Source organism: Saccopteryx leptura, chromosome 2 (genome assembly GCF_036850995.1).
Source record: "Saccopteryx leptura isolate mSacLep1 chromosome 2, mSacLep1_pri_phased_curated, whole genome shotgun sequence".
Classification (NCBI taxonomy): Eukaryota; Metazoa; Chordata; class Mammalia; order Chiroptera; family Emballonuridae; genus Saccopteryx; species Saccopteryx leptura.
In genome coordinates this window covers 216,987,827-217,005,984 of record NC_089504.1, presented here as the reverse complement: position 1 = coordinate 217,005,984, position 18,158 = coordinate 216,987,827, and the positions used below count along the sequence as shown (strand labels likewise).

The following is an 18,158-nucleotide window of genomic DNA, read 5'->3' as shown; positions in this document are numbered from 1 at the left end:
GAAAAAAAAAGGAGGTATGGACCCACAAAAAGCAAATAAGGAAAAAATTTGGGTCAAGAATAAAATGATTTGCTTTTAGGTGTTGGTTGTCTAAGAGTTATGATGAGAGGAATAAGAGGAAAACAGAAAAATGGGGGAACAAATTAAAAAATTACTATTGTATTTAGTGGAACAAGAACTAGATAAAATGGAGAGCCAGGGATGGAGCACTGCTAGTGAGTTAAAAAGGTGAAGTAAAAAAAAACCCAAAATGCCACAAACATAAGTTTTAGTCCCAGATAAGATAATTTGTTTGTAATTGAGGTTTGAATGAGAGGAGATGTAAAGGAGAAAGGAAGAAACTAATATAGAGGGAGAAAAGAAAGAGAGAGAGAGAAAAAAAGAGGGAACCACTAAAAGAAGAAAAAAGAAAGGAGAGAGAGAGAGAGAGTTAAGGGTTTTGGAGTGCAACCCTCATAGAGAGAAAGGAAGAGGAGAGAAAAGATAATGGGAGATGTAACACTTATGGGTAGTGTAGTTCAAGGAGAGGAGAGAGTAAGACCGGCAGAAAGTTAATTGGCCAAATTGGAGGAGGAAAAAAAGTATCAAGAATGAAGATAAGAGAAACAGACGAACAAATATAATAAAATGGGATAGGTTATAAAGTCTGCAGATTATTCTTGATTTTGAGAGGTTATCTTCTTGCTTTTTCTTTTCTCTCCCTCTTCCTGGTTGGTGACTCTGCTTTCTGCCCCTTTGGCACACTCAGGTAGAGGTTTGCAGTTGATAAGTCTCTATGTATGTAAAGCAATGTCATGTATTGTGCTTTAGTCTCGTTGGCAGTCGAGGCTCATTAGCATTTATAGGCTCTGACAGTGAGAGAGTCCGTGTTCCTGGAGCCTTTCTCCTAGTCTTTCCTTCCTCAATTAGTAGCCTGATAATCCAGCTATGGGGTTGCTGCTGCCTCTGCTTGGATAGTAAGAGGCTCAAAGAGCTGGCAACTCCCCACTCTATTTCCACTCAGCACAGGGCTCTGGGTAAGGCTCAGTCAGTCAGAGCTGCTAGCATAATCAGGCGGGCTTTCCGCCCACTCAAAGACCTCTGGCTCTGCCACTCTGTCCGGTAACACAGGCGGGCGCCCACTTCCGGGGCGCTTGGAGGAAACTCTCGCTCAGTATCTGCGTGCGCAGACCAGGATATCCAGCCAGCAGTCTCACGCTCTGAGTGAAACCCCCAACCGCATGGAAAAGTTGCAGCGTTGGAATTGGCTCTCGCTCCGTCCCCCTGCGCAGCTTTTGCAAGGCGCTGGGATGCTGGAGATTCCGCTTTGGCCCACACAAAGGCCCCTGACTCTGCCCCTCTGTGCGATAACACAGGCGCGCACTGCCGAGGTACTCGGAGGAATCTCTCACTCACTATCTGTGTGCGCAGACCAGGATATGAGGCCGGCCGCGTTTCCCTCTGAGTGAAACCCCCACCAGCACGGAAAATTTCCACCATTGGAATTAGTTCTCACTCCCTCCTGTGCGCGGTTTTCCCAGGGCGCTGGGGCTGCCCAGAGATTCTGCTTTAGGCCCACAGAAAGGCCTCTGACTCTGCCTCTCTGTGGGGTAACACGGGCACCCACTTCCGGGGCTTAGGAAGAAATCTCTCACCCACTAACTGCGCACCGACCAGGAGATCGGGTAAAATGGCTGCCCCGCTTGTCTTTCTTTGTTTGGGTTTGGCGTGAGTGTTAGCTTGTATTGCCCGGGTTGCCACAGGATCAGTTTTTCCTCGGCTTGGATCTCCGTGCCACAGCCTGGTTCGGCCGTTTGTGCCGCGGCCTGGATCTATTCACCCCCTTTGCCCGCCTCAGTTTCTATATTCACAGTTACCAGAGAAAGCCGCCCTGTTTAGGTTAGTGAGGAAGGCGGAGCATTTCTTACTCCCTAATTCCTTCGGGGTTTGGTTATATATTTAGCCAATTTTTCACTCGACCATACCTTCGGGTGTATTGCGAAGCATCTGGAGGCTCCAAGTATAGGTTTTTCTGTTTCTGGTTGAAGATCTTGTTGAGTTTTGGGGGAGATTTATCGGTATCACTTCTTACCCTGCCATTACTCTGACGTCATCTCCCTCATTGGTTCTGATACACAGAGTCCTCTTTCTTTTTCTTAAAGAGACCATTTTTAACATTTCTTGTAATAGTGGTTTGGTGGTAACAAACTCTTTTAGCTTTTTCTTGTCTGGGAAGCTCTTTATTTCTCCTTCAATTTTAAATGATAGCCTTGCTGGGTAAAGTACTCATGGTTTCACATCCTTGTTTTTCATTACTTTGAATATTTCATGACAGTCCCTTCTGGCTGAAATGTTTCTGTTGAGAAATCAACTGACAGTCTTATGGGAACTTCCTTGTAGGTAACTAACTGTCTTTCTCTTGCAACTTTTAAGATTCTCTTTGTCTTTAACTTTTGCCATTTTAATTATGCTGTGTCTTGATGTTAGGCTCTTTGAGTTCATCTTGTTTGGGACTCTCTGCACTTCCTGGACATGTGTGTCTTTTTCCTTCATTAGGTTAAGGATGTTTTCCTTCAGTCATTATTTCTTCAAATAAGTTCTCAATCCATTGCTCTCTTTCTTCTTCTTCTGGTACCATTATTATGCAAATGTTGTTATATTTCATGTTGGCCCAAAGGTCCCTTAAACTATCCTCATTTTTTAAAATTCTCTTTCCTGCTCTGACGAGTGTTTTATACTACCTTGTCTTTCAAATAATTGATTTGACTCTGCTTTATCCAACATACTGTTTATTTCTTCTAATGTATTCTTCATTTCAGATAGTATAGTCTTAATTTCTGACTGGTTCTTTTTTATGGTTCCTATGTCCTTTTTCATGATGTTTTAGTTCTCACTAAGTTCCTTGAACATCCTTATAACCATTTTTTTTAACTCCGTATCTGATCAATTGCTTGCCTTCATTTTACTTAACTCTTTTTCTAAAGATTTCTCCTGTTCTTTCATTTGGAGCATGTCTCTTTGTCTCCCCATTTTGGCTGCTTCTTTGTATTTTTTTCTAGGTATTAGGTAAAGTTGCTATGACTCCCAGTCTTGGTAGGGTTACCTTATATAGTAGGTGTCTTGTGGGACCCAGTAGTGTAGTCTCCTTGATCACCTTAGATGGATGCTCTAAGGAATGTCCCTTGTGCGAATTAAGTGAGCCCTCCTGTTATAATTGAGTCTTGATTGTTAATGGCTCTTTGATGTGTGGGCTTAGCTCTCAGGTTGGCTGACTATGAGGATCAACCCAGACCACAGTGTACAAGCTGCAGTACAGGTGCTAACCACACAAAATAGAATTTGCTTCAGCAATATCTGGCGCCTGCTGAGATCTCCCTGTGTGTATGCTGCTTGTGAAGCTTATTGAATCTTGTCCTGACAGCTGAAGCTGGCCACTGGGTGTGTTAGTTCTGAGGCCTCTTGGGAAGGGCTGTGTTGCAGGCCAGTGCAGACACTGCCTGTGACTGGCTCTGGGCAACCTATTTGGAGCTACAGAGCAATCCACAGTTTGTGGCTCCCTCTGCTGGGCCTGAGTACACATGGGAAGGACCAAGCTGCACCCCAAGGCTGGCTTTTACCAATACTGGGCCCTGGGGCAAGTCAACAAAAATTCAAGGCACCCCAAGATCCTCCTCTGCCTACCTTCATCTGCCAGCTGCCTGTTAGGCTGTCACTGAAAGGGCCTCCAAACAGTCTGAATGCTATTCTGTAAATTATAAGACTTCTCTTCAGTTGGTTCTTAAGATTGCTTGCTCTATATTTTAGTAGTAATTCCAGTTTGGTCCTGGGAGGAGGTAAGTGTAACATCCATTTACTCCACCACCATCTTGGATCCCTCCTAGGTGATAATCTTAAGAAAACAAAGTTTGTCAATTATAAATGTCTTATTTTAGATAATATGCACTTAAAAAATAACATGCATTTAAAAGATATATTTCTGCAACAGGAGTTTGGGATCTTAAGTCTTATTCCTCAAACCTGGCTCCTAGGAACACTGAGAAGTAAAGATTATTTGGGGGGACTGTGGAAACTCTTTTTTTTAAAAAGCATCTGTGAAACATCATGCATTATATCTTCTCAGCCACAATCATTCTGTTATATGAGGCTTTCCCTCCCTGTTTCCTCCTGATTAACAGACAATGACACAGTTCTTATGGGGCACATGCTTGGGGATGGAAGGCGGCTTCTGAGAACATGGCTTTGACAAGGAGTTCTGTGCACTCACCATTATACTGTGCCTCTGAGATTCACTTTTGAGGCAACTCCTCCAGCCAGCCTCATCTGAGGAGACTTTTCTGTAGCCCTCCACCTTCCCTTCACTCTGGGACCCCCAGCACCCAGGGCTCTGTGTTCACAAGTGCCATGATGGGCAAAGAGAACCCAGTTGTCACCTCTGAACCCCCTTTCTCCTCCTCCTCACTCAAGGCCTTGAGCCAGCCTCTTGTGAATGAGGCCTCTCCTCATGGTCCAGTATCACCTGTCAGCCCAAGTCCAGTGCAGACACAGGACATGTCAGTCTGATGGACTTGGCAGTTTATTTGCTGTCCTCTATAGCAGAACAAAATTAGCATCATTAGACCCTTTCTGTCAAGGGAATTGTTATCACATTCTTTCTCTTTGTGATGGGGAGGTGATGTATATCAGTGGTCCCCAACCTTTTTTGGGCCACGGACCAGTTTAATGTCAGAAAATATTTTCACAGACCGCCTTTAGGGTGGGACAGATAAATGTATCACGTGACCAAGACAAGCATCAAGAGTGAGTCTTAGACGGATGTAACAGAGGAAATCCCATCATTTTTTAAAAATAAAACATCGTTCAGGCTTAAATATAAATAAGACGGAAATAGTGTAAGTTATTTATTCTTTCTCTGCGGACCGGTACCAAATGGCCCACAGACCGGTACCGGTCCACAGCCCGAGGGTTGGGGACCACTGATGTATATGAATGATGAAAGCCAGTTATGAGCAATGACAAGCAAATGCCGTGTCCCAGAGCAGAACGCCCTCTGCAGATAAGAAAGACACATTCCAACCACCTCTTGGTTCATTCAGCTCCCTCCTTGTCCCTCCTCATTGACTGCGGGGCTAGACAGTGAAGGCTTCGGGCACCCCACTTCTGTGTCCAACAGTGAGGGCTAGGCTCTCTCCTGTGCCTCCTTCCTGTCCAGGGCTAGGCCCAGAGGACAGGGTACCTCACCTGTGGGCCCCTTGTGTCTGCCTGTGAAGCAGCTCTAAGATGTGTACCAGTCAAGGCTCATGTGTGCTAATGTCCTGCAAGGTGAAAGCCCAGAATAAGCCCTCTCATTGGGGCTGGCAGAGCCTCAGGAGGAGTGGGAGCCTCATGACTCACCCTGGGAGGGCAGGTTCACAGTGTAGCTAGAGGAAAGCATGAGTGAGCTACTACATCACTTTAAGGAGTGACTGCACATCTCCGGTGGGACCCACAGGGACCACCAGTGCTGTCCCTACTGATGTGCACGGGGTGAGCATAGAGGAGCCTCCAGCCCAATAGCAAGTGCTCAGCAAGGAGCCTCCATGGGTGTTCTCTGTCACATCACACAGGAAGGAGCTCAGCGGGGAGAAGATTAAAGCCCTGGAGCTCAGTTTGCTTTGAGGCAGTTAAACTGTTTTACCAAAAGTTACAGAAAACCCTGGATTCTGGGTGATGGGAAGAGAACAAAGCTGTTTAAAAGGCGGCCCTCTGGATTCTGAAGAGATGAGGTTTGTTTCTCCCGGCTCCTCACAGCTGTGAGTCTGGCCATTGTTACCCAAATACACTAGAGTGATTTTCAAGTAATAAGGCAGAAAAAACCTAACTTTGAGTTTTGTTACTTTTTCACATGTTCTTCCTCCCTTGCATTTAGATAAAAAGCATTTCATCCTATAGCAGGACAGATGTTTGGTCCCACTAATTTTCATTTCTAATTAATTCCATAACATTAAATCACAAATGTTATCTGTTTCTACTCTGAGACGCTTTTCCTGTGTTTAGATTTTCTTCTGCTACTTCTCCTTTAAATGTAGTTTCTGTGGCTGTCAGTGCCGCATGCACGTGCTCGGCTGGTTTGTGTGTCACGTGTGAACTGTACTCCATGTTGCACAACAGTCTTCATGTTCCTGCCGACTCACATGCTAAGGTTCATGGGGCCTAAACGGTCCTGGGTGACTGAGGGAGGGTGGGGACAGGTGGATGCTCCTTGGGATGGCCGCCCTCTGCCCTCACCCCACCAGGCTTGCAGTGTCAGGCATTGTCTTTTTTCTTAAGTTGATGCTCATTGAGTAAAAGTATCAGATGGTCTTGTTTCAGTTTAATTTTTTTATGCTGGTAGAAACTGGCCCTGGGTTCACACATTGTTGCATGTTTGGTGTTTCAGATCCAAAGGACATCGCCTGCTCTTCTACCCTGCTGGCGGTAAGGACTCACTCTCCGCTTCTTGTGTCTTCTTGGATGGTTTGTTGTCTACCAGGTGTCTGATGGCTGTCACCAGCCTGGTCCTGTCTGTGCAGTGTCAGTGGGTAACAAAGAACGAACAAGGGTACTGGTAGCTTTAGGTCCTGACCAGTTGGCTCAGTAGATAGAGCATCAGCACAGTGTGTAGACATCCTCAGTTCTATTCCCAGTTAGGGCACACATGAGAAGCGACCATCTGCTTCTCTACCCCTTCCTCTCTCCTTTCTCTTTTCTCCTCTCGCAGCCAGTGGCTCTATTAATTCAACCGTTGGCCCTGGGCACTGAAGTTAGGTTGGTTGATTCAAGCATTAGCCCCAGACAGGGGTTACCAGACAGATCCCAGTGAGGAAGGGAGAAGCATGCAGGAATCTGTCAATCTCCCCTCCTCTCACTTAAAAAAAATTAACACAAAGGAAAACCTAGGAACAGATGGCTTCCCTGGTGAATTTTTTCAAACATTTAAGGAAAAATTAATACCAATTATTAGCATACTCTTCCAAAATATAAAAAAGAATACTTTCCACTTATTCTATGAGGTATTATCCTAATAACAAAGAAAACAAAGTCATCACGAGAAAAGAAAATTCGACCAATATCTCCTATAATCATAGACATAAAACTCCTCAACAAAATACTAGCAATCCTAATTCAACAACATATAGAAATGATTATTCGCCATGATCACATGGGATTTATCTGAGGAACACATAATCGGTTTAACATCTCAAAATCTATTAATGTAACCCACCATACAAATAAAGGACAAAAACCATGTGATCGTTCTCAGTAGATGCTGACAAAAGCATCTGACAAAACTCAACAACTAGGTCTAGAAGGGAAGTCCCTCATCTAGACAAAAGGTATCTATAAACCCCACAGCTAACATCACACTTGATAGTGAAAGACTTCCCCCCTAAGACTGGAATAAAACAAAAGTGCTGCTCTTGCCATTGACATTGACATCACATATGAGGTTCTAGCCAGTGCAATTAGACTAGAAAATAAAATAAAAGGCAGGCATATTGGATGAGAAGCAATAAAAATACCTCTGTTTGCAGAGGACACAATCTGGTATATAGAAAATCAAGTAGTCCACAAAAAAAAAACAACTATTAGAGCTAATTAACAAGTTAGCAAGTTTGTAGGATAAAACACATAAATCAGTTGTATTTCTATACGTTAAGAAGGAACAGTCTGAAAATGAAATTAAGAAAACAGTCACATTTATTATAGCATCAAAAGAATAAAACAGGAATAAATTTTACTAAGGAAGTACAAGACTTATACACTGAAAACTAGAAAACTTTTTGAAAGAAATTAAAGAAGACTTAATAAAATGAAAGGATATCTCATGCTCACTGATTGAAAAATGTAATATTATTAAGATGCAATATTTCCTAATTTGACTACAAAGTAGTCAAATACAATGTGTATCAAAACCCTAGCTGGTTTCTTGACAGAAATTGACAAACTGATCCTAGAATTCTCATGGAAATTTAAGGGATCTGGAATAGCAAAACAATCTTTAAAAAGAACAAAGCTGGAGGAATCACACTTCCCTAGTTAAAAATTCACTACAAAGCTAGGGTAATTGAGATTCTGTGTTACCACCATAAGGATAATTATATAGACCAACGAGCTAGACCTAAGAGTCCAGAGTAAACATTCTCATAAAGGTTGATTGATTCAGCAAGGGTGCCAAGACCATTCATTGGGGAAAAGATAATCTTTTCAACACATGGCGCTGGGACAACTGGATATCTGAATGCAAGGAATGTATTTAAACCTCTTCTTCACAGACTACACAAAAATTGTAATTGGCAAAGACTTAAATGTGAAAGCTAAAACTGTAAAACTCGTAAAAAAAAAATATAGGAGTATATTTTAATGACCTCAGATTAGGCAAAACCTTCTTAGATGTTACCAAAAAGCACAAGGAGTGGAAGACAAATAAACAAATTAGACTTAATCTAAATTTAAAACTTTTATGCTTCAAAGTGCTCATCAAAAAAGTGAAAAGACATCCCATAGAGAAGAGAAAATATTTCTAAATCACATATCTGATAAGGGACTTGTATCTAGACTATATTTAAAAACTCTTACAACTCAGTAATAAAAGGACAATCCAGTTTTAGAAGAAAAATGGGCAAAGGATCTGAATAGGTATTTCTCAAAAAGATATACAAACTGCCAATAAACACATGAAAAACTCTTCAATATCTTAGCCATCCGGAAAATGTAATCAAAACCTTGTGATACCACTTCATGTCCACTAGGATGGCTAGAATAATAGACGGATATTAACAAACTGTAACCCACATACTCACTGCTGGTGAGGATGTAGAACGGTGCAGCCACTGTGGAAGACAGTCTGGCAGTTCCTGAGAAGGTTAGCATTACCTCCCCCCATGACCCAGCAGTTCCATTCCTAGGTGTCCACCCAAGAGAAATGGAAACTTGTCCATGTAAAAACTTACACACACATATTCATCATAGCATGATTCCTAATGGCCGAAATGTGGAAACAATATCTACCAGTTGATAGATGAATAAAATATGGTATATCTTTAAAGTGTAATACTTTTCAGCAATAAACAAGACTGAAATAAAGGTACATGCTACAGCATGGAAGAACCTTGCAAGCACAATGCTGAGTGAAAGAAGCCAGTCACAAAAGGTCACACATGTCTGATTGCATTCATATGAAATGTCCAAGATAAGAAAAACTGTAGAGTCAGAAAGTAGACTAGAGGTTACCAGAGGTCAAGGGTGGGCATGAACAGGAGGAATGATTGCTAAGAGGGATGGAGTTTCTTTTTGAAGGATGATGAAAATGTTCTCTTTGATTGTGATGGTCACTCAATTCTGTGAATGAAAACCACTGAATTGTATACCTTGGTCTTGTTCTCACCTTCTATTATCTGAGGTTCTGGAACCTTGAGATTATGCTGATTAGACTTTGTTTTATTGAATCATTTGTCTTTTTCCCCTTGGTAGCTGTTTCGTGAAGATAGTATCAATGCCACAGTGAAGTGAGGTGTAATTTCTGACTGTTGATTCAGTAATTGCTCTAATGAAATGTTTTTCTCCCAGCATGCAAAAAGCTATGAGAATGGCATGCACAGGTTCCGAGTGCAGAAGCCAGCCTTGCCCGAGGAGAAGAAGCTTCTGGTGAGCCACACATGATGCCGCTCAGCAGGAAGTCACAGTCGCTGCCCCAGGGATGTCTGTCACAAATATACAGGGTCCTTACAAAATTGGGGCTTCTATTGTTTCAGTAAAACTTGAATTTACCCCCGACAGATTTTTCTGGATAGCAGGCTAAGCTTACTTTAAATGTTTAAATTAAATACGAAAGTCATTCACTCATTCAACAAGTATTGGCAGCAGCATTCCATGTCACAGGCACTGCTCCAGGTCAGGCTGTGCCGTGAGCATCAATGCTATGTCTTGCTCCTGTGGAACGCCTATTCTGGGGGCCGAGGTGGGGTGCAGACAGAAAACACACTTTCTACAGCAGCGAAATGCCAGGAAGACAGAGCCCGCTGAGAGAGGGGCAGGTGGACACTAGTACAGATCTGGTCTTGGCAGCTGTCCCTAAACAGGTGGCACTGGGACAGCTGTTTAGGGACCCCACCAAGCAGCCAATAAACACCTAAAAAATATGCAACTAGGAGTTGATGCTTCTCATCTCTCTCCTTTCCTGTCTGTCTCTCGCAAAACAAAAAATAAACAAACCCAGAAGGCTGGGTCTCTGGCTTTGAATCAGCCCTGTAGTCCCTGAGGTACTTTATAGAACAGAGAAGGGCCCAGGGTGGTGACCCAGGAGTGCCACCAGGTAGGTCCTGAGCCGGACCTGCAGTAACTACTCTCTAAGTCAGAGGCCTCTTCTTCTGACTGAGCAGAATCTTTTCACTTTATTTTTTTTCTCTTTATCTGGCTGCTTTCTACCCTCTGGTCAGCCTACTTAGTGTTTTTTTCAAAACTGTGGAGTTTTGCAATTCTCAGCCTGGACTGTATTCTGGGCCACCTGGGGCCTGCCCCAGGGACCATTCTAATTGATCCAGGTGCGCCCTGTGCACAGGAACCACTAAGTGTCCCAGGAGACTCTGGTGCTCAGCCAGGGCTGAGAACTTTTGACTTGTCTCCTAAACTGGGCAGCTAGCATAATTCATGAGAGGAACGTTTATTTCCAAGCTCAAATGGTAGCTCTCTGTTTTCATGTTAGTATGGAATGGGCGTTAGGAAGACGGTATGCTTTCACACTGGGGCTTGTCATCTTCCTGCCAAAACGTCAGAGCACTCAGGAAACGTGAGCATGCTTACCCAGCCACCGGCCTCAGCGCCCGACAGGCACTGGCTGAGCATGCGCCAACGCTGCTGCCATCGCCTGCCACCCAGCTGTCCAGATTGCTGAAGTTCACCAGGAGAGAATTCTAAATATTGAGAGGTGAACACGGCAGCACATTACCATTTTCTTTTGTTTTAATTTTAATTAACTGCATTTTTTTTATCCAACTGGCACAGGCTGTCGTGAGATAACTACAATACAAGCTGTTTGATTTTGTGGGAAATCCGAAATACAGATTGGACTTCCTAGTTTGCTCACAAGGAATAGTTTTAAATTATCTTGCTCTGACTTGGAATCCCACCCCGTGTTGGGAACCACTGTTGTTTGCTTTAATAATGCAAATTTGTCCTTTAGGAATGCCCAAAATCGAAATTTAAGAAATATCAGAATTGGTTTATAAATTTTAAAATAATGTTTCTGATGTATGTCCATTATGAACTCTTTAAAAACTGCAGGAGCTTATAAAAAATTTATTAATATTTTCATAAAAATTACATGTAATTTCACTACTTGGTGATAACCATTGCCAGTTTAGAATTTAAATTTTCTTTCTATAAACCCATTCTGTAGCTACCTAGTTATATATGTATATATTTAAACATACATAAATATACATACTATGTGCATATATTTTTTGAGCTCATGACGAACATGCAGTTTTGAATGACGTTTTATCATTTAATGTTTCAAGCACTTTTTCCATGTCATTAAAATCTACCTTTTTTTTTTTACAACTGCAAGATATATATCATTAATATCGACAGACTTGACCAATTTTCCTGAATGGTGATGTGACATTTATTTTATTGCACAAGTAGCTTTTCATTGTTCAAATTATTTTTTACAAATAGATTGCTAGAATTGCTGGGTCAGAGGGTTTTGCACATTTAGTCAGTATTTCCTAAAAACACGTGAAAGCTAATGGTTATAAAGTGATGACTGTAGTGGGGACATTCTCCAAGACATCCCCAAGACTTTCACTAGAACCCTAGTCACTGGGAATTTGGGCCTCTCTTCAACCAGGTGGACTGGTAACCTTTTCTTTTGCCTTTTCAATGGGACTCGTCTCCAGGACGCAGAGATGCAGTGCTTGCTGCTGTCAGATGGGAAGCGGGCTGTCCATCAGAACCACGTCGTCATTCTCCCGGCGGACGGCGGGAGCAGCATGGCTGCCATCAGCTTCACGGGGGCCTTGAAAATCCCAGTGAGTACACGTGCCTGGCAAGACTTCTGAAAAGGGAGCATTTGTGCACACTGTGGAAAGAAACTGGCCTTTTGCTTACTAAGCTTAGAAAAAGCAACTCGTGACTGTGTAACACACAGGTCAGAAATCCACAGCAGAGACTGATCCAAGCAGGCAGCCTCAGCCCTGAGCAGGGCTGCAGTACTCTGAACGCCTCACTCTCACTGTCTTAAAATTTTTTGAAATTAGTTGTCTCCATTTAGAAATTCAGAAATTTCATAGACAAAATAAGCCTCTCCTTATCACTTGAAAAACCAGTAACTGGTCCCGCTGGGCTTCCGCTGCCCTGTGGCACTGTCCCTCCCCAGTGCACCCCCTGCTGGCCAGCCTGCTGGCCCCTGGGAGCACCAACACTGTGCAGGGTGAAGCTGCTCAACTCTTTTCACCCATTACTGGTGCTGACTGTGGGCAGACAGGCATCCTCAGTACCTGCTGGTGGGCACTTGTATATGACCAGGATGTGGAGGAGATTCAGGTTGGGGGCAGTGTGCAGTGGAGAGGTTTCTTGCTGCCTCAGATTCCTCTTGTATTAAATTCATGAGATTCATGAGCTCCCTCAGCAGAGAATCTGGGGGCTGTCACAGGATGTGTAAAGCTGCTTTCCTCTAACATGCTGGGTAGAGAGGCAGTGAGGGCAGAGGGCAAGAACAGAAGCAGCCAAGGAAGGGGGAGAACAGACCCACCATGTGGGCTACGATGGCCGGGCCTTGTGCACCGCTCTGAGAAACGCCTGGGTTCCTGCCCTTGGGTGCTTGTACTCAGGAACAAGCATGGATCTCACACAGACAAGACCAACCTTGCTGATGTTATTCATCTTGAGGTGGTGGCTGTCCTGTGCACACACAGCATGGGGAGAGGAGGAAGGGACTCGGTATCTCCGTGTGGTCCAATTTCTCACTCAGATTTCCCAAGTGGTATCTGGAATCGTTGTCTCACAAGTACCAGCTCTTTCTAAAAGTAGACTTAAAGTGGACCACAAACAAGCATTTATTTCACAGTACTGTAGCTTCAAACTCCAAAGCTTAATTCCTTGTTAAGATCAGCATTTCTCTTCTGAGTCTTTTCCCAGTACCCACAGTTTGTTTACTCACAGGCCGAGTGCAGCAGCCTGCATCACTCACAGAATGGGCAGAATGGTTTCTGCATGTTTCTAGTCACTGTGTGATTTGGGGTGTCTTTGGTTTCAGAGGAGAAAGAAACAGCCATTAATAACTCAGTGACTAGCCTGACCAGGCGGTGGTGCAGTGGATAGAGCATCGGACTGGGACGCAGAGGACCCAGGTTCGAAACCCCAAGATCAATGGCTTGAGCGCGGGCTCATCTGGCTTGAGCACAGGCTTACCAGCTTGAGCGTAGGGTCACTGGCTTAAGAAAGGGGTCACTCACTCTGCTGTAGCCCCCCAGTCAAGGCACATATGAGAAGGCAATCAATGAATAGCTAAAGTGCTGCAACAAAGAACTGATGCTTCGCATCTCTCTCCCTTCCTGTCTGTCTGTCCCTATCTGTCCCTCTCTCCATCTCTCTCTGTCACACACACACAAAAAAGAGAACACTCAGTGACTATACAATTCTCCTCTCTGTCCTGGACTCCTTTAATAGCTAAGTTTTCAGAGTAATGTAGTGTGAGAATCACAACAGTATGTATTTTTACTGACTAAGCTGATTAAAGACATGATTTTCTGTCTTAAAGAATAGCCATGTGCTGTAGCAGTCTGCTGCTGGGCAGTTGTCCCTTGATCCCACCTCCTAGGCTGCACTGTACAGCCACATGTACCCCTCTCTCCCTGCCCTCCTGGAGGGGCTAACACCAGACCAGAACTGTGGGCATTTTTATGGAAGTCAGGGAATTTGTGATTCTGTTGCACATTTAAATGAACATGGTGGGTACACCTCTGGGATTAGCAGGCTCTCTCTCTTTCAGGGTGTGGTCGAGTTCTCCTTGTGTCTGCTGTTTGCAAAGCTGGTCAGCTATACTTTCCTCTTCTGGCTTCCTCTCTACATCACAAATGTCAGTGAGTACCTGTTGCTGGAAGCACAGAGTCAGGTTCTGTGTTATGGCTGTAATCCGATCTCCCTTTATCTGTTGGTTCCATAGACTTGGAAAGAAGAAGCATGGATGATGCATGATGGTGTGAGACACACTTTTGAATACAACATGATTAGTGGAAATGTATAGACAAAAAGGGAATTGGGCTGGGCACATTTTGTTGCCATAGTGATAGCCTTCATAGGGTTGACATGTCACATCCCGACTGGCTGCCACTTCCGTGGCACTCTTCCTCTTCTGGGGTAGCCTGCATTTAAATCTAGGCTCCATCAGACTTTGGTGGAGCCTAGATTTAGCATCATAGCAGCTGGTGAGCAGGAGCAGAGGCCCTGGGGACCTGAGATAATAAATGCTTAATAATCTGACCTAGAAATTGCTTCCTGGGGATGATCTCTAATATGAGAGAAGAGCAGACAACTTGTCTTATTTCCAGAGTCCAACAAGGCCAAAGCTATATGTTGTGACAGACATACCAGCTCAGTGGTTGTGTGCACTCCTGTACTGTGTGTGTAACCACCACAGAAAGGACAAGAAGAGGGTCCACAAGTTCTTTAAAAAAAAGATCCTTAAGTCCAGGGGCTGCAACCTCAGCTGAAAGGAGATAGGGATGGTCAGAATGGGGATGGGCAGGATGGGGGATGGGCAGGATGGGGGATGGAGGATGGAGGGTGGGGGATGGGCAGGATGGGGGATGGGCAGGATGGAGGATGGGCAGGATGGGGGATGGAGGATGGGCAGGATGGGGGATGGAGGATGGAGGATGGGCAGGATGGGGGATGGAGGATGGGCAGGATGGGGGATGGAGGATGGAGGATGGGGGATGGGCAGGATGGGGGATGGGCAGGATGGGGGATGGAGGATGGGGGATGGGCAGGATGGGGGATGGAGGATGGGCAGGATGGGGGATGGAGGATGGAGGATGGGCAGGATGGGGGATGGAGGATGGGCAGGATGGGGGATGGAGGATGGAGGATGGGGGATGGGCAGGATGGGGGATGGAGGATGGGGGATGGGCAGGATGGGGGATGGAGGATGGAGGATGGGCAGGATGGGGGATGGAGGATGGGCAGGATGGGGGATGGAGGATGGGCAGGATGGGGGATGGAGGATGGAGGGTGGGGGATGGGCAGGATGGGGGATGGGCAGGATGGAGGATGGAGGATGGGCAGGATGGAGGATGGGCAGGATGGGGGATGGAGGATGGGGGATGGGCAGGATGGGGGATGGAGGATGGAGGATGGGCAGGATGGGCAGGATGGAGGATGGGGAGGATGGGCAGGATGGGGGATGGAGGATGGGCAGGATGGGGGATGGAGGATGGGGGATGGAGGATGGGCAGGATGGGGGATGGAGGATGGGGGATGGGCAGGATGGGGGATGGAGGATGGGGGATGGAGGATGGAGGATGGGCAGGATGGAGGATGGAGGATGGAGGATGGGCAGGATGGGGGATGGAGGATGGGCAGGATGGGGGATGGAGGATGGGGGATGGGCAGGATGGGGGATGGGCAGGATGGAGGATGGAGGGTGGGGGATGGGCAGGATGGGGGATGGAGGATGGAGGATGGGCAGGATGGGGGATGGAGGATGGGCAGGATGGGGGATGGAGGATGGAGGGTGGGGGATGGGCAGGATGGGGGATGGGCAGGATGGAGGATGGGGGATGGGCAGGATGGGGGATGGAGGATGGAGAATGGGCAGGATGGGGGATGGGCAGGATGGGGGATGGAGGATGGGGGATGGGCAGGATGGGGGATGGAGGATGGGCAGGATGGAGGATGGGCAGGATGGGGGATGGAGGATGGAGGATGGGCAGGATGGAGGATGGGCAGGATGGGGGATGGAGGATGGAGGATGGGGGATGGGCAGGATGGGGGATGGAGGATGGAGGATGGGGGATGGAGGATGGGGGATGGGCAGGATGGGGGATGGAGGATGGAGGATGGGCAGGATGGGGGATGGAGGATGGGCAGGATGGGGGATGGAGGATGGAGGATGGAGGATGGGCAGGATGGAGGATGGGCATGATGGGGGATGGAGGATGGGGGATGGGCAGGATGGGGGATGGAGGATGGAGGATGGGCAGGATGGGGGATGGAGGATGGAGGATGGGCAGGATGGAGGATGGGCAGGATGGAGGATGGGGGATGGAGGATGGAGGATGGGTAGGATGGGGGATGGAGGATGGAGGATGGGCAGGATGGAGGATGGGGGATGGAGGATGGAGGATGGGTAGGATGGGGGATGGAGGATGGAGGATGGGCAGGATGGAGGATGGGCAGGATGGGGGATGGGGGATGGAGGATGGGCAGGATGGGGGATGGAGGATGGGGGATGGAGGATGGGGGATGGAGGATGGAGGATGGGCAGGATGGGGGATGGAGGATGGAGGATGGGCAGGATGGAGGATGGAGGATGGGCAGGATGGGGGATGGAGGATGGGGGATGGAGGATGGGGGATGGAGGATGGAGGATGGGCAGGATGGAGGATGGGCAGGATGGGGGATGGAGGATGGGCAGGATGGGGGATGGAGGATGGAGGATGGGCAGGATAGGGGATGGTCAAGGAGGGCTCCAAGTTTCTGGGTGTCCCTCTGAGACAGGGGCTCCGGTGAATGTGACAAAGAGGAGAAATCTGGGATGCGGGTTTGCAGAATACAGATGCCGTGTTCCCAGCAGCATCTTAAGGACAAGCTGAGATGGACAGGAGCCTGCGGCAACAGGGCTGAATTTCATGCAGATAAAAGTTGAGGAGACAGCAAGAGGACGGGCATGGTAGCAGGGACTGGGTCTGTGAGAGGGCAGGGAGTGAGGACAGGAAAGAGCTCCGGGGTTACTTCTCTCTCTAGCAGCGCCACTTCTGTCCTGTGCTGCAAGGAATTCTGGCAACACTGAACCAAAGTGGGGGGAGAGTTACTAATTAGACTCAACAGGACCAGTCCTCATTTGGGGGGTTAACAGTGTTTAGTTTTCATCTTCTGTGGGTCTGCCCATGTGGCGGACAGCTAGTTTTATTTGAATCTGGAGTTAACTAGTTGCTTCTTGCTTATGAAACTAAAGGATGTTGTGTGAGGCTCTTCCTCACAGTGACACTGTCATTTTAACAGATCACCTGGATGCTAAGAAGGCAGGGGAGCTGTCCACCTTGTTTGACGTGGGTGGGATCTTTGGTGAGTTCATCAGTCCATCACCACCTGCTCTACTGCCATAAAAACAACAGCATATAGCCTGACCTGTGGTGGCGCAGTGGATAAAGCGTCGACCTGGAAATGCTGAGGTCGCCGGTTCGAAACCCTGGGCTTGCCTAGTCAAGGCACATATGGGAGTTGATGCTTCCAGCTCCTCCCCCCTGTCTCTCTCTCCTCTCTCTCTCTGTCTTTCTCTCCCTCTCTCTCTTCTCTCTAAAATGAATAAATAAAATTAAAAAAAATAAAAAAAATAAAAAAAAAACAACAACAGCACATAAACACCTGGGATCTCTTAGAATTGACTTATTATTGAAAGGAAAATGTGTCCCCTAAGATGTATCACCTGAGTGTGCGTATCCCCTCCTGCATCCTGGGCCCCGACTTTGAACGTGAACTAGCGCTTTGTCAGAAACAGGTGCACGTGATAGGCAACAGACTGATGTTAGTACCCTTTGGGCCAGCCTAAAACCAGACCCCAAGACTCCTTCATTGTCTCACTTGGAGGTGTCCTTCGGGTCACTCATGTCTGACCACAAGTCCATAGGCCTGTATGGGTCAGGCATTGCCTAGGCAGCTTCCTGCTATTGGGGAGTGAAAGGGGACTTGGGAAAGGACGTCATTGTCTTCTTGCTGCTGTAACTATATTCTGCCTTCTCTCTATGGGCCCTGCCCAGGGAGGTAAGCACCTCAGGACCCACCCCTCTGCATTATAGGTGGGATCCTGGCAGGTGTCATCTCAGACCGACTGGAGAAGAGGGCCTCCACCTGTGGACTGATGCTGCTGCTCGCAGCCCCCACGGTGAGCCTGACCCCTACCTCTGCCTCGGGGAACAGCCACCCTCTGTCTTCCCCACCAG

General features: G+C 46.5%; 1 protein-coding gene across 7 annotated transcripts in view; it reads left to right on the top strand.

The window, feature by feature from the left end:
* SLC37A1 (solute carrier family 37 member 1) overlaps nucleotides 1-18,158 on the top strand; it is a 64,094-nt gene that overhangs the window by 33,631 nt on the left and 12,305 nt on the right. For all 7 annotated transcript variants that reach the window (XM_066370115.1, XM_066370113.1, XM_066370112.1 and 4 more), the window contains 6 exons: nucleotides 6,395-6,432; nucleotides 9,565-9,642; nucleotides 11,895-12,026; nucleotides 13,988-14,078; nucleotides 17,221-17,283; nucleotides 18,015-18,100. In XM_066370115.1, coding sequence (XP_066226212.1) covers nucleotides 6,395-6,432; nucleotides 9,565-9,642; nucleotides 11,895-12,026; nucleotides 13,988-14,078; nucleotides 17,221-17,283; nucleotides 18,015-18,100 — 488 coding nt within the window. The remainder of the gene's footprint in view (nucleotides 1-6,394; nucleotides 6,433-9,564; nucleotides 9,643-11,894; nucleotides 12,027-13,987; nucleotides 14,079-17,220; nucleotides 17,284-18,014; nucleotides 18,101-18,158) is intronic.